Genomic DNA, 25,906 nt, shown 5'->3' with positions numbered 1-25,906 from the left:
GACGGAAAAAGCACCAAGTTTGCGACGCGCTCAGCCTGTTCATCTTTCCAGTAAAGTTGGGCTTGTTACGAATCTCATGCCTTCCATATCGAAATGACATTACACGTTCTACGTGTATGTCTGTACTGTACTCATAGCGCAAATGGACGCTATCGTTCCCCTGTTTTAGACCGTAAAACACAGTCTATTTCATTTTTCAATCAGATTTTCACAATCGTTCAGTAATGTCCTTAAATCAGGCGCAGTCAGATTTAGTCATCGAGATTCACGACATAGCCATAGCATATGAAATTGTAAGACACATCTCAGGTTGGAACACCCCCAAAATCTACGTAGACCAACGCTTACGGTAATATAACAGACTCAGATAACATCATGGGGTGGTTGACCTTACGTTCATTGACCTTAGACTACAAAACTACGTCTACCACAACGCATGTCGATCACAGTCAAATCAGTATTTCACAAACGATATCGATGAGCTGACTTCATTCTTGCAATCACAGTCAGTGGAACACAGCATATGGTCATTGCACACATATTGCAATTCATGGAAAGGTGATTGTATTTGAAAATATTGAACACGGAACTAAGAAATACATTTGCGTGTGTGGCTCAATTGAAGTTGGCCGCATGATCTTCTGCACCTACTCACCAGCGTCAGTTCAGTTCAGCTCCGAAAATGTCGCTCAAGAATTGGATTCTTAATATGTTCGGAATCGCGATCCGGTCGCGTTCGTCACGTACGAAGAATTTGTGTTCCATTTAGAATCAGACAAATCTAGAAGATAGGGGAGATGTGGTACCGATGGATCACTGGGACCGAAAATACTTTGAAAATCCTCTATGATAATTCCATGATTACACTTCGTGAACTTGTCTACAATTGCTTGCTGGCAAAATCTCTCCTCACATACAAAAAAATTCGACGTGCGCGAGCTATGGGGTCTCTCACAGATGTTTTTTGTTTTTGGGGGTGTAAAGTAAATTTAGATCGACATATACATTTTTCTTGGTAACCTTCAACACGAACAAACCAGCAATCATTTTTATTGTGAAGTGCAGGGCTTGTATCAGGCTATATAATGGCACCTATTATTTTTTCAGTACTTTCCTTGAGTGGATTTTTTTTCGATTCATGTATAAAATTCTAGGGGTGGGGACCGATGATACCATAGCCAAATCAAGCAAAATAATCAAGCATACTAATCATAAAACAAATGAAACATGCCTACGTACAGAAAATCTTTATGTAATAATTGCATATGATGTTTTATCGCTATAACGAGGTGTTTGGAAGTCACACTGTCGATTTTCGGGCAATATGTATGTACCCTCAAATTTATAAGTCCGAGCCTAAATCGAAACGTGATTTTATGACAACATTTGAGTTAATATTTATTCTATTTCTTGACGGTTGCGATCAAACATTCTTCTTTGGCTTACTGTAGCTTAGATTATAATACTGAGCAAGAACAGTTGTCACATCTGAGGCATTTAGGGTATATGTGTCATAGGTCCCCGGGTCGTGTGCCATTGGACCCACCGGGTGGGGACCGATGACACGTTCGAGCAACAAATTTTGAACGCCCATAAATATTTTTTGAAAAGACGGATGTTCATGTATATGTGCGCGATAGGTAGAGCTTGTATCAAAGTGCTGAGCCAGCAAAAGACATGCTGTTTTCGGCTGAACATTTTGGGGCCAGCGATCATTTTACAATTTTTGATCCATCGGTACCACATCTCCCCTATGTCAATTATACAAAAATAAACGCGTCGTCGGCAGGATTCGAACCTGCGCGGGCAGAGCCCAACAGATTTCTAGTCTGTCGCCTTAACCACTCGGCCACAACGACCTCTCGACGCCTCGCCGAAAGGCTTATTAAACTTCATGTGGACAACCATTTCATGCTACCCATCCATTATTGCAGTGATGATATTAGTAGTAGACAATCGCGTTAATACGTCAATATTCCAGCACGGGGATATGCTTCAATATCCACCCCTCCCAGTCATCGGACCTTTCAACCGGCTCACAATAAAAACCTAACAGTGATTTCTTAACGCTTGACACGCAATGGCATAGGATATTTTTTATCAATCTGAAGCCGACTTTCCCAAAAATTACCGGTGATTTCGTAAAATGGTTTGGACGATGCGTCTGCTTGTTCACCAATGGTGGCCAACTGTTTCTCGTTTTGAAAATTTTGTTGATAACTCGTAACCGACCAGATAGCAGTGATGGCGTCAACTCAGGTCAAGTCACTAACTTCGAGTCGTTATTAGTTATTTAGATTCACAGTAAATTTTGCCTAAGTCATTTCAGAATCATGCAAATCAAGTCACGAATCAGGTCTAGCCAATTATCAATGTCAGACAAGTCAAAACATATCAAATTTTCGGAATTAAAGTCAATTTCAAGTCATCCAATAATTTCAGTTCGCGACGATTGATTTTACTGCACGGTTGTACCGGCATAATTGCATATATCGAATAATTATTCGATAGTCACTCTTGGCTCCGAGTACCATAACGATATGATTCATGGCAGTTATTTTTATAAATTGATGAGTATGTTGTACACAGGGTATGCTTCATTCAAAATAGTGTGGGAGTTCAACGCAATTATCATAACGATAACACTGCTCAAAAAAATGAAAAAAAAATGGCAGAACATCCGGTGTCCGGTCAATACCGAGAAAACCATTACCGAGAATGTCATTACCGAGAATGGACACCACCGAGAATGGACATTACCGAGAATGGACACCACAGAGAATGGACATTACCGAGAATGGACACCACCGAGAATGGACATTACCGAGAATGCAATATATGCAATGCCGGCATGTTATGCATATGCGCAGGTCGTGTGAGTGCATCACGGCATTGCCACATTCGGTATCGATGCTTGTAAATAAATGATTTTCTGCTGAGTTAACAAAGTGGGTATACCTGTAGTATCCCTATCAAACGAGAAGATAAAAATCTGGTATCTTTGATAGATTTCTGATTGGAATACGGATGAAAGATTCCAATTTCATACTAGGAAAGAGCTCACTACATGGAATTTATCCTAAGATTTAGTGAATAAAACTTTTTAGATGATCACGGAGCACCCAACTGCAAACAGTTGGTCCGAAGATTCGTATATGCTTGGAACAAGCATGAGCATAAAAGTTCACTTCTTGTTTTGTCATCTTGATATATTTCCTGACGACCTTGTTGATTAGCAAAGTCAGAGGTTCCAACAAGACATCAAAACAACAAAGAAAAAAGGATATTAGGGCAGATGAGATGAATGTATTATGGCAGACGATTGCTGGAACCATTCGAGAAACTGCACAAAATTGCTTACAGGCGAAAATCACACAAAAACAATTGTGCTTTAAAATAAATGAATAATATTACATTCCAACTGATTATTTCAAATCTACAATAGGTGGTTTACGTAAAAAATATTGAATTAATGCCACGTTATTTGAGTATCTAGGTAAATACTTATATATACGTGACTGGAGTTTATTTATGTATATAATATCCGTGAAAGTCTATAACTATGATAAATGTAATACCCATAACTATAGTGCTGCTGGTGTATTTTCATTTAAAATAGTCTTCTGTGTGTAAAAATAACAGGTTGGTTGAATTTCTAAACTTTATAGTACGAGTGAGCCGATTTTCTATCTATCCATTACAGCGAAATACCCATGGGGTATCTCCAAAACAAGAGCCAATTTGACAAAAACTTCGGAACCAGCAGTGCCCTTCAGAACCTCCACACCACTCTTACATTGTCTGCCTAAAATATGTGTTGGCCGATGTAATCAACAATCGACGTTTATTGAATGAAATGGCGTATGTAGAAAAAGACGGCGACAACATCATATTTATGTCTAAGAAAAAGTAAGGTTGATTGTGAATAGGAGAAAATCGCTACCAGATCTTATCAAAATTGCCGCGGAAATACTGACTTCACATTTGTACAACTGTACGTATAGATCAGGGGTTCTCAACCCGCAGAGGTTTATTTGCGGCCCGCGACATCTTTCATCATGAACGCAATTATTACTGACAGGGCATTGTTACATATTAATTTATCTGCTTAGCTATCTTATCGCACCGTCTCTATTTCGTTTGATTACTCATTTTTATGTGTTCAGGTTTCTTGATATATGCTAGACTTCAGATTTTTATTGTTGTGAATCTGTACTAGGTTGAACTCTGTTTCAAGAGAATCTCGCTACGTAGTACATTTTTTTAAAGAGTTTTTCCCTCACCGCGAATGGTTTGAACAGAAACAGAACAAGGAATGGGAAATTAAACGGCGAAAACTGGGTTTGTAACTTTGTTTGGAACAATGAATTTGCTTTCCCAGATAATAATGGGAAACCGATGTGTCATATTTGTCGAATCCAGTTTTCATAATTCGTACGAAGCGTTGAATCTTAAAATGAAACTGCGACAGTTTCGTCTGGTGTTATACATATCGCCTGATCTTGAAAAAAAACGTTGCTAGGTAGGTGTCAAGCCCAGCAATCCATATTTCGAGGCATTGTAAAATTGCCGACGAAGTTGCAGGCACATCGTTCAAAATTGCTGGGAATATCGCTGAACCCAAGAAATCTGCTGAAGAAGGTGTGATTTCAATATAACTGTGCGAGTATTCACTGTTTCCGGAACTTAGCAGCAATTATAACACCACCTGACATATTTCGAAGCTACAGTTGTCCGATTAAACCGTGACCAAAAGAGTATCAGCAATGTCAGTCAATCTTTTATCGCATGTTGTGAAACACGTTGCCGTGTAAACCGCTTTAGCCTAGCATTGGACGAATTCACCGACTCCAGACATTGCATAGCTAATTATCTGGGTGCATTTTTATCAGAGTGGACAACCAGGACATATTTGCAGAGGATATGCTGGCTGGGCGAACGTCGGAGGGTGAGCAGCGAAAAAATCCAACTTGACCAAGCTAACTTACAGCTAATGGTGCAGGGCCCCCGCCATGGATAACGGCCTCTGTAACAAAAAAGTGACCGTAATTTTATACTTGCTCGCTCACGCTTTGAAGCAGAAAGTTCTGTTCTCGGGTGGAGGGGTTTAAAGGTGCATATTGCGGCCCTTATACCACCGGTAAATAGGGTATAGTAGCCTTAATTTCATAATAGCCCACAAATACACGGTATTAATGTTCTGTGGCCCACAGCGTCTTTTGGAGGTAAAATGCAGCCCGTTATACAAGGGAAGTTGAGAACCCCTGGTATAGATGTAATGAGTTTATGATGTCAGTCAAGACCGTTAAGTCAGCATGCTGGTACGGGTGTGCCAAAACTGTTTTGTCTGTGATGTCGCTTCTGATGGAACTAACTACACCGAAGACGTAAACAAAATCCAGCAAACAAAGCATTGTTATTGATTATGCTGCTGTGCGAAGAAGATAATTTTGTGACTAGAAGAATAACTCCCACAAATTGTCATACCCCAAGTAGCCCACGTACGAGTCAACTGTCAAGTCAAATCATTGTCTCCGACCACGCTAAACGACCTCGCGGTGTACATGTTTATGGGTTCTTGATCTATACCTTGCTTTTGGTAATCGTGTATAGAGGCCTCAGATAAAACGCCATTCTCATTTGTATATGGACTGTGTTTACTGGTTCAAATAGATTTTTTTCTTTGTGATATTGAAGATTATATGAAAAATATAGAATCAGAGATATTTTGGTCGCCACATTTCTGTGATTCAAGCTGCAGCTATCAAGCAATAATAGTGTGAATGTCACAAAGTTGTGAAGTGAACTGTATGTCGATTAAGAGGCCAGGAGTGGCCATCAAAGCGCTTATTGAATTGGCGCGAGTTTGAGTGCCAATAAAACTACACAGCAAGTGACATATCCACTAGAGATGAGCGCGAATTTAGATTCGAGATAACCCTAATTACACTGAGCAGCGGGGTAAATACCATAAATATTGCTTTGTACGACTGTATCACGACTCCGGTGTAGCTCTACTAGTGGGATGCTGGCGGCGGCCCCACGTGAACGCTGCATAACTTGGGCCCTTATTAAGCGCCTCCAGCGTGGGCGGTCGTGGGCGTCTTCAAGCGATAGCCCGCGTTGCGCTAGCTCGGTCTCTATTGTTGAGCGCCATGTGGTTCTATTCCAGCCACCTCTGCGCCATGGCTCCGTCGGAATGTGGTTGATGATGGCGGCGGCTGGTTGATCGTCTTGATGCCGCACTAGATGACCGATTAAGCGTAAGCGTCGTTCAGCAGCCAGCAAACGGCATGGGACCGTTTTTGAGAGTTTGCGCAGAGCATTGGTGGATATGTGCTCCGGGTGGTGGATGCCGGTTTTAATAGTGAACTTGTATTGGGTATATTGAGCATATTCCTGCTCCCGATGCTTCAAGTGAAAGACCTGTTAGTCCAGGGGTCACCATCATATACTTCCAAAAATATACCAACTGGGTGAACTTTTATGAACAAATATCTTGTCATGATTACATACCAAATCAGCGTACCAAATCTTGCCATCATGTCATACAACATGCGCCAAACTGATCTTAGTACTATTAACTTGTGATCAAGCTAAAATAGTGGCTCTCAGCACTATCGAGCTATCATCATCTGTTCCGGTCGATAAAACTAGGTGGTTCGTGAGCTCAGCAAATTGCCTGAAATGGTACAAGCATGCAAAAAGATTTGGAAGCACTGCATTAAACAGTACATAAGAAGTAGCTGTTGGTTTCAGAAAGATTGGTGAAGTGAGCTCTGTGTTAGTCAATCTCGAAACGCAAACGCAATTTGTAAGATTTTCTCGCAATTAGCTTCGTCTCGTCGATGCAGCCCCGGTATTGCACTGTGATGGGGTACAAAAGACGCCTCAATAATAATTATATTGCGGGAATTAGATGCCTCACTCACTATCAGTTGTCAAAGTCCACAGCTTCAATTCTTAACCGGAATTTTGTGCCACTTTGTTTTAATTTGATCTGCAATCATCGTTACACTGGTCAACACATATTTTTAGCAGTGTTGGGATCAAGTCACTACCTTCGAGTCACGAGTCATTTCGAGTCATTACACATTTTGACTCGAGTCAAGTCAAGTCAATCGATTGTCAAAGGTGACTCGAGTCAAGTCAAGTCACTCGATTTTTGGAGGTGACTCGAGTCAAGTCGAGTCAGGTCAAGTCAAGTCACGAGTCAAGTCACAATTCAAGTCAAGTTGCCTTTTCGAAGTATGGGGCATGATAACGTCATTGCATTTTGCTAGCTGTCTAAAATACAGATTGGGTGGTCATTGATTTTGAATCGATGAACGAATATAGAGTTAAATATACACGTAAAAAGGCGCTGTATCGCTCACATATACGTAGAACTGCTAAACCACAGTTTATAGTTAACAGCCAAAATAGAGAATAGATGCGAAATGATAGGAAGCAATACATTACCCATTTGCAAATCAATATGATACAATTCGACTTTGCGCCAATGTCCGAGGACATTATAAACTATATTCGAATTCAATTCCAATACAACAAGAAGTTTTGGTAAGGTAAAAACAGAGATTAGGCTTAATTACTTTACTAGTTTACGACAACGTAAGCTGTAAGCTTCGATCACTTCGTTTGCGATCAATTTATTTGTGAGGGAACAATGGAGGCTCAGTAAAACGCACGATCATTAAATGATTGGTCGCTCTCGCGGTTGCACCAGCGTTTCGCGAACAATCCGAACATATGCAACATTCAGTGATTTTTATCGACATCGATTACTTGATGACTTGAAATTGACTCGTGAATTTTGCTCCGAGTCACGAGTCAATCCATATTTCTGATACGCCGAGTCAAGTCAAGTCAAGTCATTTTAGCAAAGTGACTCGAGTCAAGTCAAGTCATTCGAAAAAGGTGACTCGAGTCTGACTCGAGTCAAGTCATGACTCGAGTCATCCCAACACCGATTTTTAGGCAGACAAAGTAAGAGTGGTTTTGGGGGTTCTGAAGGACACTGATTGCGAATGTGACCTTAGTTTTTTCAAATTGGTTCTTGTTGTGGAGAAAACCCATGGGGCTATTTTGACCAAAATCTCCCATTTTCGCGGAAATGACTAGATATTAAATCGGCTCAGTCGTACTATAAAGTTTAGAAAATCAACATACTTGTTATTTTTACACGCAGAAGACTCTTTTAAATCAAAATGCAGCAACAGCACTATATTTAGGAGTAATAGATTTATCATAGTTACAGATTTTCACGGATATCATGTACATAAATAAACTCCAGTCATGTAGCCTACATAAGTAGGCTATTTAGCTAGATACTCAAATAACGTGGCGTTAATTCGCTCAGTTTTACGTCAACCACCTATTCTAAATTTGAAATAATCAGTTGGAATATAATATCATTGATATATTTCAAATCAAAATTGTTATTTTCAAGATTTTCGCCTGTAAGCTATTTAGTGCAGTTACTTGAAAGTTTCCGGCAATGATGTGACATAATATGTTCAGTTTTTCATCTCGTCTGCCCTGATACACTTCTTTTGCTGTTCTGATGTCTTGTTGGATCCTCTCCCCTTGCTAATCAACAAAGATGACCAGGAAATATATTAAGGTTTCTGAACAGGAAGTGAACTTTTATGCTCATGTTTGTGCTCAAGTGTTCGATATGCAGATCGGCCCAACTGTTTCTATGATTGGGTGCTTTATGATCAGCTAAAAAGTTTTATTTACTACATCTTAGGAGAAATTACATGCAGTGAACTCCTTCCTAATGTAAAAGTGGAATCTTTCATCGGTATTCGAATATACCAGATTTAAGCTTCTCGTTTGATAGGGTTACTAGGTATACCCACTTTGTTGACTCGGCGGGAAATTATCCATTTACCAGCCAAAAGAAAGGAGACGCATATGAGTATTGTAGTTAAGCCTTCCAGGGACAAATTTTATAGTTTTATACTCCTCTTCAATCTTGGTAGAATGACCAATCGATACAGGAGAATATGTATTTCCGTTGTGCAAAAGTACAATTTTCAGGCTTGACAAACTTCTTTTTTGACAAACAAATATTTCGCATCATGTCATGTTAATATTGATAGAAAGACTGCGGATGACATGAGGGTTCTTCATAGTCAATTAGTTATTTATGTGCAGTATAAAATCAGTAAAAACCACGATTTTCTTCCTATCAAGTGAAATATTTAAGGGTAAATTCAGTAATTTTGGGCTTTTTAGGGGTATGAATATCTTCTGACAAAGGGCCAATCTGACAAAACGAATGTGATATTCGTAATCAGCAACCTCAAAATCCCCAGAAACGACTCTCAAGTGTTCTGCCTATTTTTTTTTCATTTTGTTGACCAGTGTTATTGATCCAGCTTTAGACTATTGCTTTTTCGTATTGTTTATTTCTGTTTACCGCACGTGGCTCTTAGTTTTTTATTTAATTGCCAAATATGATGTTGTGGCGCTGTTTATTTGATATGATGTGTCGATATAATCAGTTGGCAGACACAGCTCCATCGCTTCTTTGTGTCTGTTTATTGTTTCATCTTCTCTTCCCCAAAATATAGCCAACCACATTGTATAATAATTGCATGATGTGAGTCCAAGTTGAAACATAATTCGCACATACTCAATGTTTAGACTGATGGAACATTGGACATAATTATATTAAACGAATGGATTGGGATGCTGACGAGCAGCCGGAATGGGGTATGTATTTAGAAATCCTACACCCGCTAATCTGTGCTTCCCACTATCCAAATGACCTTCGGTATAAGCCTTTCGGCGAAACGTACGGAGAGGTCGTCGTGGCCGAGTGGTTAAGGCGACAGACTAGAAATCTGTTGGGCTCTGCCCGCGCAGGTTCGAATCCTGCCGACGACGTATAATTTTGCATATTTGCTATATTAGTCGAATAAGTTTTTGTTATCTTTATTAGCCTGGTGAACCCTACGCTAATCTGATGCAAGCCTTCGTCGAGACCCTAATTTCGGCTTAAATTTCACTACTATATAGGCTTACCATATTTTGCAAATCTAAAAAGAGGACATTTTTTCAGATACTTCAGACTTGCAAAACCGGAGAAGAATTCTCAAAAACCGGTGAATTTTTCCCACATTACCAAGTGGAAGACTAAAAAAAAGGTCTTCTTTTCGCTCAGAGCTCAAAATACCGTTTTTCCCCCCACATTGTCGGGTGGAAGACTAAAAAAAAAAAGATCTTCTTTTCGCTCAAAATCACCGTTTTTAACTCCGAAATATCCGCCGGAGCGTCACTTCTGTACTAATTTGCTGCATATCGCTCGCAATTTGCTCTAAATCTGACAAAATCTCAAAAAAGAGGACGAAAGGGCGTCCTCCGAGGACACTTTCAAAAAAGTAAAAAAAGAGGACGTATGGTAAGCCTACTACTATAGAATACAAGCTTTCGAACAAGAACAAATTCTCATTCATCACATTACATACCTATATACACATCTATTACATTAATATACAATACTAGAGTACAAATTGATTTTGTATCAAAACAGTGTTGATAAAAAACAATAAAACATGATTATCACAAAAAGCAGAACGAATAAAATTTATCTTTTTTGCAGATACGTGTGACGTCTGCCGTTCCATTTCAAAGTTCAAGACATACGAGGCTCCACTTCAAAAAGCGCCTCCCAACAGCGTGATATGAACTGCTGGATTGCAAATCAGCTACTAAATATCTGGAATAGAATCGGTATTTCAAAAAGACGGGGTTTCGCTTTCGACCACCTCCGTACGACCGCCACTGCACACGACGTAGGCCTACTAACACAATGATCACAATTCGACTGTACTGATTGCGCGTAATTCCCTACTGATGGCCAAGGCGGGCGTGTTATCGCGAATCACATGACCGACGTGGATTTATCGAGCCCTAGTTAAAAACCATTGCTCAAAAGGATATACCGAATCTATTAACAAAATACTCGGTTACGTGATCTTAGGCTGGCAGTATTGTGACGCCAATATGACTCACTCTCAAGTCAAGAACATAAGGTACACCAGTACTTAACTGCATGCAGAACAATAGCAACTATGGGCTTATATTTATTCTTACCATATCGATTCATCCCGACTGTTGTTCTGCGTATTTAACGTCACACAATCAACAGAACAAGACTTCTGCTAAAACCAATCACAGCCAATGTATTTCGAGTCTCTGTCAGAGTAGTTCGACTATAAGCTCTAACGCGTTGGTGTGCCAGAACAGCAGAGGTATGAAACGAGGGCGGCAGTGATTGCAAACTGTGTGCCGCGAATTGTTTTGGAATTTCAGAACAAAACTGTATTGGTATTTGTCGAATTTTATTTTACGTTATGGAAAATCAAAGCCCCGAAAAACTTGTCTGGCTTATTCGCCGCTGTTACTGAATCAACTCATAAATAAAAAAATATTTCGCAAAGCATAAGCGGAATGTCTGGACTTCGGATAGCACCGCACTTTTATTAACTTTTGATCGGTATTTTAATCCAATTGGAATCAATATATCAAACCATTTTTCTGCAGATGAAGGAGATTCAGCTCATTGAATTAAGAAACGACGTGTTATATCAAACGCTTTTTCAAAATGCATGAGTTTTGGCAGTCTATTACCAATTTCGATTCAATGATCGATGCAAAAGCAAAGAAAATTACATTGCCATTTGCATCTTCATGGGTACGGTATGCGAACATTTCATTCATGTTTTGACTGAACTATAAACCTGTAAAAGAAAAACGAGGTAGACTGCTTGGACTTGACAACGATATGAGGGCTTGCTTGTCAGCAATGCAGTCTCGTCTAGGTCGTATAGGCTGTTCCCATAAACTAGCATATCCTTCGCATTAACACGCGAACAACATCTTGCAAGTGCGTCACATTTCTCTAGTGTGCCACCAGATGAAAAAGGTTGGGAACCACTGCACTTGCGGATCGCTGGAGATGCATTATTTATCTTGAAAAATCAGGAAATATAAAATTTATATGCGTTGAAAATCGGTATCGCTATTTAATCATATCACAAATATCATTGTGAATATCAAAATGCTCGTTTGGAACATCTTGATATCGTTTTGAAATTATCAGCGAGATCATAGAAATTGACACATATGTTTGGACCACACGCCGGCTGTGCAGTTTCAGCGACGAGCGAGAATATTTTGAAACGTATCTTGAGTTTCTCCGCGGTATTTGCCTCATTGTGATCCGACCATATCTTGTTCCAGGTTTTAAGCAGCTACTCTGGCGCCTATCGCCATATTCAACGCACTTGCGCCACGACAATGAATGATGTAATGTTCATATGCCATTTTGCCTGAGTGCGCAATTGGGACGGCTTTCATTCACCCAGTCTTTCCAATCCATCCCCGTTATCTCTCACTTCCATGCGTCCTTGCGTGGAAGGGGCTGCCGACTCTGAAGCTTTGCTTCATCTCACTTAATCCAACTATAGGCATTTGTATAAAGTGCCCAGCCTACGCTGTGAGGTCAGTTATGAGGTGCAGAGATAAACTTCCGGCACATAGAAACTTATCCGAGTCGGAAGGAGCATAACACGGATGTGCTGATGGTGTGCCAGTATTCTGCATTGTTCATTGTTGTTGTGGTTATAGTAGGTTCATTATGACTCATTCCATATAGTAATGAACCAGAAGTACTGTAATACATTGATGCAATGTCTGCGCCAACGAAATATTATTCATTTTTGTAGCAGCTTGCTTGATTTTTTTTCAATTGATATGGACAATAGACATGCAGAGTACACACAGGCGAATACACTTTCGACTTAGAGTAATTTAGGGGCTTGCTGTCAATGGTATAGTTCCACCAAAGCGTTTAGCGAGTTCAGAGTTCGCCAGACAAAGTCCAGGAATCGTAGTGCGCAAAGTGCTGATAGGCGTGCGAGTGACAAGAGCTTGACATCATCCCTCATTCCATATGCTCAAATTTAATATGTTTAAATTAATTAAATTTTATGATAACGATATACCATGCCTTTCATTTCCCGTAAAAACTCTCAGAATCATCAGATATATCAGTATAGATGATGCCGCATGCAATATGAATACCACAGCAAAAGAATATAATACTACAAGTCACATGACAGATGCGATTGCAATTCTCTGCGGGACCGAGGACGCAAGGAGTCACTTCTTCGTCTTGTATTTGATCAGCACCGCATTCCTGGTAAGTGGCGTTCTTCGTGAATAAGTTGATATCGCATCGACAACCCGTCCATACACTGCAATGGGCCAGATTTAACGACCAATTAGCTTCTTTCACTGAACTACATTTTCGCTGCCTATATTTTAGCCTGTTCGCTTTTTCTATTTCTAAGGATATCGAATATGTACGAAGTGGCACACAATATCATGCACCGATTAGGTCTTCCGGACAGTCGGGTACATAACAACAAATTAACACTGCGGAAGTTTCGATCAATTAGTTTTGTCAATTCGAATATCTGAATTGCGAATATATTATCCGGCTAAAATTTGCAATGATTTTCAGAATATGATTTTGATTACGACTCGCCAACACTATGGAATTGTTATCACACATTATTGGCGTGGAGACTGGAGACATTGTAAAGGCGCGATAGTTCTCGAGCAGGATGTAATATCCAGACAGCACTATGGTTCTGGCGCGAAGTGAATAAAGCAGGGATTCTTACAGTGTGGTTTGCGACCCAAATATGGGTGACGAACGGTATAAATTTGGGTTGTGACCACACAAGAGTGATCTTACAATATCTATGTAGTATTTGCTGAATTTATTGCCACAAAAAAATTTCTGCGCGCCTTGCGCGATCTCGTGTGGATGGCTTGTGCATATGCGAGGTAATTGCGTTGGGCACTATATTCAATACTTGAGACACGCAGAAAAGTGGTTACGGCACTATGTAAAAGCGCCGACCATTGTACGTATAACACAAATAACTCTGTTGTCATGATGAGATCTGAGATGTGCCCGTCCTTGTTTTCTCTTGAAAGCTTTAGTTTGCGTGGTTAATCCTCGGCTAGGTCAGAGAGAGAGGGGAAGAACGGGGCCAAACTGTGGTACTCCATAATTTACATAGTTTACAAAAAGCATTTCAAATGTAATCGCCATTGTGAAAGAACGGTATATTCCTGTAGTATAGTAAGGTTATTGGAAGCCGTTGGGACGATTAGTCTAGAATTGTGTGCACCGTGGGGATAGTGTACGCTAGCTATTCGGGGCCGACCTTTTCCGCGCAGGGGTGCACATTGCACAAAGACACGAAGTTTTGGCCAAGATGCGGTGCTGAAAATATTGGTAAAAGTGACGCTCGCTATTTGGCCAAGACTATGAAGACATGCGATATTAATCGGTTCGGTCGTCGAAACGGTCGGCACCGAATAGTCTTGGCCTCACCATCAGATCCCCGCAGCTACATATGTGACACGCAGACGAAGATAATGTAGCCCAATTTGAAGTCGTGGGCGTCACAAATGTATCATTGTACTGTTTTGCGCACAACTGATTTTCTGCACCTCTCTTATGCATATATTTCTATAGCCCATCGGCAAAACCAAGCCATTAGGTATTTCCTTGCACGGTTCTTCTTTTCGACGTAAAGAGAAATCTCAAGTCTCCTATAGTCGACGAAGAGTGGGACTGCCTGCATATTATATCCAATCCAATATTATTTTCCTGTCATCATTCGCTAATGGTAGCCTACTCTGTATCGCAGATAGTGTGGAACAGCTTGCTATTTCTGACGATTGTCTACAACTGGGGAAAACTGCGCCATAACAGGATCTACGTTTACCTGCTGAGCTGCCTGCTGTCGGTCATAGGCTTTTGCATGGTTTCATTTTATGAAATACTTCACACCCGCTATCACTTTGATGACGGGTTCATTCCGGGAGGAGTTTTGCAGAAGTAAGACAGATATTTGATTACAGCTCCAGTCACGACGTCAATATATATGATTAGAATGTGTATGGAGAATCTATACAATATTAATAATTGAATCCGAATATATACCTACTTTCAATAAATGCGACGCATTAATCTGCCTCATTTCCTATAAGCTTACTCTCTATCAATTGGGGGAATTTTCGCGGTCATATTTCCAAACTTGAATAAAATCCGCGGTTGTCCAGTGCAATATATGCGTATTGTTTCTGAACCACAAAGTCGCCACTCGTTTTTCAGATACGACCAAACTAACTACCTTCACAATTGGGCGATGCGATCATGGAGTTTCCGTAAGGGCCTCACGGCCTCCTTTTATTTGCTGATGGAACTGAATATTGTTGTGCTCATATACGCCGCAAAGCGGTCGTCATTTGTAGTCACCGCGGTAATCGGAGATGCCACAGATCCAGTACAAAACAAAACCAGCGTTTGGTATAATCGAACTTTCGGAAAATTGGTGAGTTAAATATTATAGGTAATCGCGCATATATTATGTACCTGCAGATTCGAGTAGCCACTGCAACATTTTATTCTTGTTTCGATGTAGTTCAAGAAGTGAAACTTTTCGTTGCCACGAAAAATCTATGACAGCGTTGAAATGCATTACACAAGAATCTTTGAAACCAATTTAAGAACAGGCGTCCTATAGGTACTCATTGCCGACACTAAATATATGTAAGGTATTCAAGTTATATAGATCTTCGAGGACATAAATACCACACAAAAAGGTGAAATGAATCGCCCTTCAGTTATAATTATCCTCAGTTAGCTTAGATTGCTGCGACACCAATAAAGTAAACTGAACCTGTACCTGCAATATATATATATTGTCACGGTGGCTTTCTCGCAGCGTGAGTGACTCTGTCATGCTCTACTTAACTCATAACTCGAGAGAAGCGACGACCACGTTTTCGGCCTATTCAGAGACAGACGTCGTACAGTAAACAGGGATTTTGTGTCGCCTTTCGTGTAGCATTGCATTAATGTAATATCTTCCATTTATAGTAATTGCCAGCGTATATTTTAACGATACGTTATAGACCAGTTAGTTAATCCTACTCGCAATACAAGCTACGGAAACCCACTGTGTCTGGACTTTAACGGTCAGTTAGATATCGGTCGTTACTTGCAACAGATATTCCAGTCCAGTTCTATCGAGAACTGATCCTACGCGACAAAAGAGTTAAAATATACGAGTGCCGACCGACGTCGTCATGGATACATCACTGCCAGCAGCCGAAGCAGAGGTGCTCAGCCAGCAGCAAGTCAACACGGTTTTGACACTGCCAGCAGCCGAAGCGGCGGTGCTCAGCCAGCAGCATTCCAATACATTACTGCCAGCAGCCGAAGCGGCGGTGCTCAGCCAGCAGCATTCCAATACATTGCTGCCAGCAGCCGAAGCAGAGGTGCTCAGCCAGCAGCATTCCAATACATTACTGCCAGCAGCCGAAGCGGCGGTGCTCAGCCAGCAGCATTCTAATACATTACTGCCAGCAGCCGAAGCGGAGGTGCTCAGCCAGCAGCACGTTCACAAAGTTATACAAGAATCCAACACCGCTTACAAGACAGCTAAGCGCGCTTTCTTCAACACCATCAAGAACGCATCCTCACACACGCACGTCGCCGAGTGCAAATGCGAACTAGACGAACTAATCCTTGAGCTCAAGGATACATTACACGAACTGATACGGATAACACAAGCCTACGAGTCTACTGGTTCCAGCCTACCACGAATTTATAAGCTGAACGCAGATATCACCCGCTGTCAACGTAATGCCAACGGCGCCGCCTTCGCAGCATACCAGCGTACCTTCTATAATTCCAATCAACTACGAAGAAGCACTAAATCGAATCGTCCATTTCGCATAAGTGCCACTACTTCCAAGGAAGCCGCAAGAGAACGAATCAAGGCTGAACTCGAAATAGAGATGAAAGGACTCGAAGTCGAATTTGAAGCAAAGATGAAATTTATCAAAGCAAAGATGAAATTTATCAAAGCAAAGAAGGAACTCATCGACGCTCTCACCGAGCTGAAAATCGCCAGTATCAAATTGTCCCACATATGCCCACGAAAACTATACAAACCTGTCCCAGAAAACGTTGTCGTGAGTACCGAACTTTCACCTTTACGTACTACCTCTGACACAACTCGCACGCATGTATCTGATACATCTGTGGTTGTTAGCCAGAGGCCCGTTAATGGGCCGGCGGTCACTACGTTACTTACTTCCCGCTTGACCATACCGTCAATTCCTGCAAATGCCCATGTCCAACCTAGTCCAGTCCATTCCCCCAATCATTCCGACGATATAACCGTCAACTTCCTGAAAGCTAATCCTAATGGCACCGTCCAAATGGCCATTCCGCACAGTGTGAATGTCTCCACTGGGCTGGCCATGCCTGGCATTACTGAAGTCCTTGTGCAACTTCAGGGGTATTTTGAAGACTATGATGCCGAAAGTCAATCTCACACGAATGTACTGGACTCTGTACCTCCGCATATCATGACTGGGCGTTTCCAATCGCTTCCGCCCTGGGAGACGAAGACCGTGAAACTGTCCTGCAACAGAGTGGTAGCCGCTAAGCCGTTCGATATCCACCGATTGAAGTCCTCGCAAAATCCTGAAATATTCCGCGGACACCGAGACGGGATCAACAAATACCTGCATCGGGAATACGCTCGATTCGCTTCGGCCGATCCGATACTTCGCATCAAACGTCCGCCTTAAACTGTGTTAGCACCGCGCTCATCGTACTACACTTTTTATTTTATTTCTTTTCATGCTAACTTATTTTGCCTATTATTAGTCTTTCATACGCTGATCACCACCATTCCTTCAATTTGTGGCTCATGGATAACTGCATTTTTTTGGCATTCACCATTCGCCACAGGGCCGGCTATGTCACGGTGGCTTTCTCGCAGCGTGAGTGACTCTGTCATGCTCTACTTAACTCATAACTCGAGAGAAGCGACGACCACGTTTTCGGCCTATTCAGAGACAGACGTCGTACAGTAAACAGGGATTTTGTGTCGCCTTTCGTGTAGCATTGCATTAATGTAATATCTTCCATTTATAGTAATTGCCAGCGTATATTTTAACGATACGTTATAGACCAGTTAGTTAATCCTACTCGCAATACAAGCTACGGAAACCCACTGTGTCTGGACTTTAACGGTCAGTTAGATATCGGTCGTTACTTGCAACAGATATTCCAGTCCAGTTCTATCGAGAACTGATCCTACGCGACATATATATATGAATAAAGTAAACTGTACCTGTATCAGTCGACTACGAACCGAAGTATAGAAGTTAAAATTGAAGTGTCACAAAACATTGAAAGGTTGCAAGTTCTTCAAGGTAGTCCAATTAGGGAAATGGTATTTCACTACCTCGATAAGAAGTACTGCGTTACTGACCAGTTGCCACTTGTCGTTATTCTGGCCACCGATCCAAACCGAAAGTTACAAGCAATGCCCTGTTAAGAGGAAAATAATTTGGGCGGAGATGACAATTCAGAAATCACATATATTTTTGAACAAATGTTTTAACTCCACGCGGATAACTGAACTGTAGCCTAATCAATGTCTTAGAAGGAGAAGATATCCAAGGAACACGAAGCAGCGTTACTGATAACAATGGCTTGGCTTCTTCCCATTACCATCGCGGTCCCGACGGCATTCAGTTGGAACTGTCTCGAATACTGCAAATGTCTTCCAAGCTATAGGATGTTATCGACCTGCAAATCAGGTTTGCATAAGTGGGAATCCTTCCATGCATCAGTAGATTATATTCACATCCAATCTTTCCAGACGACCCTACAGTTGTTTGTTCGCGGGTGTGGTCACCAATGAGCAGGAACTTCATCATTACGTTTGCATCAATCTATTTTACGTCAGTGGTATACATGTTGATCAATCTGGCGTTGGTTATAAAACAATACCGAGTCGCTTTCATCGTCAAAAATTCGGGTGAATAGTAGAATCAAGTTGCAAAAATCAGTCACAATCACATATGCCTTCTATTGAATATTTCAGTAGCACAAAATTCAATCGAAGCGAGCATCCCTGCCAGTTCCTGTTCTGTATCGGAACATGACGCCGGATCAAGTATAATACCAGGATCCGAGGTAACAATAAGCTAAGCTTGAAGTGGGAATCTTGTTCCCTGTTACATTTACTTCATGTTTTCTTCAAATCTCATAGCGATATATGATACTGGTAACACATGGTTTTGTCGGGTCATGTAGTGGAGCGTCCAAATTCAACTGATATCTTTAAAAGTAGCGAGGCGAACGTAAAATAGAAATATCAACGTCGAGGCGTTAGGTCTCCACCATGAAGTTCTATAAAACGATAAAGACAACGATTATTAACAGGCAAATTTCCACGACTGTTTGCTATCTTCGGTAGGCCTACACGTGAAGTCTGTATATCACAACAGTGTATATTGACAGAGATGTTAAGTTACTTCACAAGGCGAGGTGATGTAAGGTCAATTTACGAAAAGTGGTTGTCCTGACTTCAGGTACATATGTGGGTCTTTAATTCGACGGAGTTTACCTATTTGGTTGACTGTTACGTATAGCTGAATTAAATCACCCTCGGGTCCTGCTTCTATAATAACGGTGAGCATTGCCGCAAACACTCAGAAACCTTTATCACACAAACTTTCAACAAATTTAGAACAGCTCAGATTCGAGGAATTGCTGCGTAAGCGTGTCGTTGCACGGCTCTATGAAGCTCCTGATTGCACTTACTATCAGCGTCATATTGTCGGTAACGCCGATCGTAACAGTATTCTTCGTGGATGTAGTAGTACCGGAAGGTTAGTAAAGACTACGCACATTGCGCTGTATTTTGTTCACAATACGTTATCATACTTGTTCCAAATACCAATCTATAGCTGGTTGAACATCAACTAACTAGTGTTTTTAGCATAGTATTAGATCTAGGACAGTGGTTCTCAACCTTTTTGTGGTCGCGGATCCCTTTTGGACCGTCACAGACCCCGCGGACCCCCTCAAGTTTTCGTTCAAAATTAGCTCAATTATAGTGCAACCGTCATCTGTCATGTGCAAATATTAATTGTAGGCTAGTGAGAAATAGCCACAAAATGACTTTTATTGAAAATAACTCCATACTATATGTGAAAATTGGCTAGGCTTTTAATATTTCGAAAGGAATTTTCCAGCTGTATTTATTGTATAGGAAATCCGAGTCTTCGATTTGATATGAATGAGTGCCAAAATCCATTTCCACCAAGATATATTGGTGGCGAATGTAATATTACCGCGTAACGCCTCCGACGACAGCTTTTGTTGTGAGTTTTTAATGAACATATCACGTCCAGCCTAGTCATTTCTATCTAGCATCTTATATTGAAGTTATTTAGTGGTTATATCACAGGAGAAAATAGATTTCGTGGGGAGGTTTCAATTCCTTCATTGGGGCAGATTAGGAAAAAATTCAGGAATTTATATTTCAATTTGCTGAGACTGATAACTCCAAATCCAAAATGTTTTGCAAACATTTAGAAGTCACCCTGTTTGACCTTGCTGTCTCCAACATTTTATTTTTCCACAAACCCCAACAAAAATCTCTAAACAGCAATATAATTGCTTTAGCAGGCTATTGGCAATTTGACAATTAAAATGAATTTGCACATTCGGATATTTTATATCAGACGACCATTTCGATGATGCGAGTCCTAAATTCTGAGCAATTATGAAGCGAAACTGGCTCATGCTTATCCTAATTAAAATAAATAAAAAGTAGGTTGTCGATCATTTAAAATTTTAGAGGCTTCGCGGACCCCCTGAAAATGCTTCACGGACCCCCAGGGGTCCGCGGACCCCCGGTTGAGAACCACTGATCTAGGATAAGTTGCGGATTTTGAATAGTGAGTAGTTCTAGTTCTAGTCGCACATTCAAAAAAACATAGTTGCCGAACAACTAGGAAACACGTATCGTTGTTTGGTGTGAATCATGATACCGTTGTTCTGGGGTGTGATGTTCTTGCAGCCATTGCTAGCTCAGAGTCATCATTACTAACTATGGCGTATCCAGGGGGTGGTTTCGGGGTCGAAACCGGGCCCGTTTCAAACTTGCACTGATGTTCATGTGAAATACCAATCCGATTCTGATAAACTCAAAATTAATTGGTTGTTTCCGAATCTGATATATAGTTATTTTTGTTTTAGTTAGTTGCCGATTTTGAAGGGTCGTTATAAGCTCGAGTTTTAGTTCTATTTGCGAGGTTTTAAAATTTAGTAGTTCTACTTCTAGTTCTAGCTGCGCATTTTGAATATCCATTCGATTTTGCGAGTATGTACGTTATCCGCTAGGTCACGGAGAAACATTAATGCCTGACTTATTCATAGTCTAACAATACTATTGTTATAATATATATAATACGGGCTTCAAATTACCATATATTCAAGCGGTATGACGAATACAGTTACTATTCTCACAGGGCCAAAGGTTGACGAAATGACGTCCATCTTAATTTCCTTCTTGCACATTGCAATTATTTCGTTGATATTGATCAAGTACATGGGTGGGCTGCAAGAAGCCTGCAAAAGTATGATATTCAAGCTACCGTGCCTAACAAGTGTCACGATCAACAAGTCTTCAATGACGACACGGTCTTCGCAAATTGTTTCACGCAATGAAAATGTGCAATGAAACAGAACGATGTCGTTATGCCGGAACAGATTGCTAATGGCATGCTGCTGTGTCCCGATCCCCTGCTAAAGTACTGCGCAAAAAGGAAACTATCACTTCACTCGAGCTGAAATCGGATAGCCATCAATGTTAGGGAACAGCGGATCATAATTGCCTCGCGTTCACGTTATATGATCATTCCGATTGAAGGAAGAGCTATTTTACTCACTACCAAGTTAACTAGGGAATTCATGCGACCAGTGAGAGGATGCATTAAACTTTATTGAGTTATAAGAATGCTCGGCAGTTATGATCATTTCGTACCCGATCCCTTCGTTCATTCTCACGAGTCCTGAGACAATCATCCTGCGCCGCGCCAACTCAGTAAGCCTCAAGATCGCCAGAAGCGATATGACTCATTGCACATCTAATTACACCACATCTGTTTATTGTCTCTTGCCCCAGTGATACATCATCATTCTACTCTGTATATGCTCTTCATCCATGACGACCTGACCAACCGGCATGCCCTCAAGCCACTGCTGTGATGAATTGAAAACTCAATATCTATACTGCGACGTACCAGTTTGCAAAAAATTACGGGGAATGAATTAATAATTTTATGCATATTTTAACGGCAATAACCATTTTTGGAAAAACGAGATCATGGCCGACATGTAATTGAATTGCGTGTATATATTATTATTAATACTGATCAGCGCTTATCTGTTAGTAAGTCATAAATTTGACGTACAGTAGTTCCATCATATAATGTACAGTACACATGTCGTGGATTTAGTATTGTTGTGTAATGAAAAGAGGACAATGAATCTATATATAAAATAAGGTATTAGCAACCAACAATATATATGGTGAAAATTTGGAATGATTCACATACTTCGCTGTTAGTTAAATCAAATACTTAGTTGGATACCATTCACCATCCGTATAGTTGTTGTGTCTGTTTGGTAGTTGAAATGTTTTGCTATATCATAAGTGCAGGGAATGATTTAATGGATTTCATATCTCGTGACGCAAATGGTAACTTTTAGAAAAAGAATCGCATAATTCAGAAACCAAAATAGTCATTTTCAATGACCTGAATTTTTCTATCACATGGGTATCATGTTGTATGACTGTCGACCATTTCTGTTAGCTATTCCGCTGTATAAACGCCACACGAATTTCTGTCGTTACCTTTTCCGAAGGTAACACTGTAACATCCAATATCCGTTGCGATTACATGCGAATTGATGTAAGTAACGTTGCCCAGTACTGATCAAATCCAGTATATTTTAGCAACAGTATTGCATTAATCAGAGAAAAGAATAGTCATTTTCAATAGGCATTTTAATTCTTATATCACTTGGGTATTAATTCGAAGTTACGTCTTCACCTGTTGTTGTTTTTGTATTTATGACTCATCATTTCTGTTAGCTATTCCGCTGTATAAGCACCTGAAGAATGTCTGTCGTTACCAGGTATCTTATCCTTTTGTCAAAGAAATAGTTTAACATCCGATCTCCCTTTCGCCTCCTTTTTCCGATTCAAGTTGTCAAGCAACTACTAACAGTATGAATATTAGTGCGAATGTCACCAAGTTGTGAAGTGAGCTATATGCAGATCAAGAGGCTTGTATTGGTCATCAAACCACTTATTGATTTGGAGCGAGTTTGAGTGCCAATATAACCAGTCAGTAAGTGAAATATCCACTAGAGATGAACACGAATTTGGATTCGAGATAACCGGAATCACTCTGGGAAGCGTGGTTCAATACCACAAATATTGCTTTGTCTGACTGAATCTCAACTCGGGTGTAGGCAGACAGACAAGTTTATTTCTAGAATGTATCAAAATATTGCGGTGAAATGGTGGCCAGCGATACAACCATCAGGCAGATCACCAATGGTTCCTCTAATTTTTCACGAGTCTGCACGCACTCCAACTAACTCCGACGTCCCTTGGACAACAGTGCGTACCGACTCTAAGAAAAGGTCACAACTTCGTGTCCTTTGTGCGCAGAGACCGTGTCAGCACTGCGCAATTGCGCACGTGCGCAGCTTAGAGGGAACATTGCATATCACTGCTGTCAATCTAGCTATATGGAAGAAGCAACTATACACACACGGTAAAATTACAAGCAAGCAGAACAAATGGTAACAATGGTATGAAAACGAAGAAACAAAACGATAACAAATTTGGTTATGATTTCAGGAGCTGATATTTATAGTGATACTAAAATCGTTGAATGACATATTTTTCAATTTAGTTGAAATCTCTGTCCAGATTATTGGTCATAAAAAGACTAGTACGGTGCTTTAACCGCAGCACCAAAACGAATCCGGTCCTTGCATCACTACTGAAGAAGTAGCAGAATCCCATCATAACAATAAAACATTCAAATAATTATTGACGTAATCAACAAATGAATAACAGTATACTCTGCTGATAAGTCAATAAAGCGTGATGATAAGGGATTTGGTGACCAATGGCTATGAAGTGCCAGTACCAGAATTGTGCACCTTGTAAAAATGCAAATAAGATCAGGAAATATAATCACGATATACGCCAAAAAATCTACTTAACAAATCGACTAAGAGTTACTGCAGGCTTTGGTGTTCTGAAGTTTTGATTCGACGATGCGGCGAGTGAGAGGGTAACAGTGTGCATGTTTTCTCGGTTTCAAAAGTAAACTTATATTGGGTATATGATGGAGCATACCCGCTCCCAATACTTCAAGAGAAACACCTACCAATCTTAAAAAGCAAAAACAATTTGTAAGACTCTCTCGCAACTTATATAACTCGACGGGGTCCAAAAAGACAGCTCAATAATTCTATAGCGTGCATTAGATGCCTGTCTCACTTATCCAGTGGTTCTCAATCGGGGGTTTGGTTTTTAATGTTTAATTAGGAAAAGCATGAGCAAGTTTTGCTTCATAATAGCTACAACTTTAGGACTCACATCTTCGAAATGGTCGTCTGAGATGAAATATCTGACTGTGCCAACTCATTTTAATTGTCAAATTGCGAATAGCCTTCCAATGCAATGTATAATACTGTTTAGAGATCTTTCGTTGGGATTTGTGGAAAACTGAAATGTTGGAGATAGCAAGGTCAAACAAGGTGACTTCGAAATGTTTTCAAAACATTTTGGATTTGGAGACGTCAGTCTCAGCAAATTAGTAAACTGTCGTTTGATATACAAATTCCTGAATTTTTTTCCGAATCTGTCCCAATACAAAAATTAAAACCTCGCCACAAAATCCATTTTCACCTGTGATATAACCACTAACTAACTTCAATATTACATGCTAGATAGCAATGGCTTTAGGCTGGATGTGATATGTTCATTAAAAACTCACACCAAAATCTGTCGCGGAATTTGAAGACGCGGATTTTCAAGACAATAAATACAGCTGGAAAATCCCCTTCCAAATAATAAAAGTCTATCCAATTTCTACATATAGCGTGCTGTTATTTTCACGAAAAGTCATTTTGTGGCTGTTTATCACTAGCCCAAATTTACTATTTGCACAAGACAGTGTACGGTTGCACGATAATTGACCTGATTGTGAACGAAAACATGAGGGAGTCCGCGGGGGTCTGTGACGGTCCGAAATGGGTCCGCGAAGACAAAAAGGTTGAGAACCACTGCCCTAATCACTATGATGTGCCGATATTATCAGTTCGCAGACAAAGCTCCCTCGCTTCTTGTGTATGTTTATGTTGTTTAATTTTATCTCATACAAAATGTAGCCAACCACGCGCATAATATGGTCATAACATGAGTCCAAGTTGCAATATAATTCGGGTATGATAATACGAAACGAATGGACGATTTGGACACGGACTTGAATCCAGGAGAGGATATGGATTTAGAAATCCTACATCCACTATTATAAAATGGTTGCCCACTGCCCAGCTGAAGTTGTGTAAACCTTTCGGCGTAATATCGAGAGGTCGTCGTGGCCGAGTGGTTAAGGCGACAGACTAGAAATCTGTTGGGCTCTGCCCGCGCAGGTTCGAATCCTGCCGACGACGTATAATTTTGTATGTTTGCTATATTTGTCTAATTCAGTTTTCTCGATCGGGTAAGGGTTGCGAGCCTGGTAATCTGCAAGCCTTCGGTGAGTCCCAGATCACGGTTTAAATATCGCTACTATTGAATACAAACTTTCGAATTCCTTATTTTCTGAGTCACCACATTACACATCTATCTACACATCTAATACATTATTATATGATGATGGTGTACAAATTGAACTT

The 25,906-nt window shown here is 40.5% G+C and overlaps 1 protein-coding gene and 3 non-coding genes across 4 annotated transcripts; 3 read left to right on the top strand and 1 right to left on the bottom strand.

The window, feature by feature from the left end:
- Nucleotides 1-1,777: 1,777 nt before the first annotated feature.
- On the bottom strand, nt 1,778-1,859 carry Trnas-aga (transfer RNA serine (anticodon AGA)). The gene has a single exon. It is a non-coding gene; the product is annotated as a tRNA-Ser (tRNA).
- Nucleotides 1,860-9,815: 7,956 nt separating this feature from the next.
- On the top strand, nt 9,816-9,897 carry Trnas-aga (transfer RNA serine (anticodon AGA)). The gene has a single exon. It is a non-coding gene; the product is annotated as a tRNA-Ser (tRNA).
- Nucleotides 9,898-13,054: 3,157 nt separating this feature from the next.
- LOC145442847 (uncharacterized) lies at nt 13,055-23,164 on the top strand. Its single transcript, XM_080320874.1, has 8 exons — nt 13,055-13,216; nt 14,745-14,935; nt 15,212-15,431; nt 18,567-18,723; nt 18,786-18,944; nt 19,011-19,102; nt 19,659-19,800; nt 21,448-23,164. The coding sequence occupies exons 1-8, from the start codon at nt 13,091-13,093 to the stop codon at nt 21,657-21,659; spliced, it is 1,299 nt and encodes a 432-aa protein (XP_080177000.1). The 5' UTR covers nt 13,055-13,090; the 3' UTR covers nt 21,660-23,164.
- Nucleotides 23,165-25,599: 2,435 nt separating this feature from the next.
- Nucleotides 25,600-25,681, top strand: Trnas-aga (transfer RNA serine (anticodon AGA)). Its single transcript has one exon. It is a non-coding gene; the product is annotated as a tRNA-Ser (tRNA).
- Nucleotides 25,682-25,906: the final 225 nt, after the last annotated feature.

This window comes from Botryllus schlosseri, chromosome 7 (genome assembly GCF_051294905.1).
Source record: "Botryllus schlosseri isolate E-star chromosome 7, Bs_hap1, whole genome shotgun sequence".
In the NCBI taxonomy this organism is placed as follows: Eukaryota; Metazoa; Chordata; class Ascidiacea; order Stolidobranchia; family Styelidae; genus Botryllus; species Botryllus schlosseri.
This window is presented reverse-complemented; position numbering and strand designations above follow the sequence as displayed.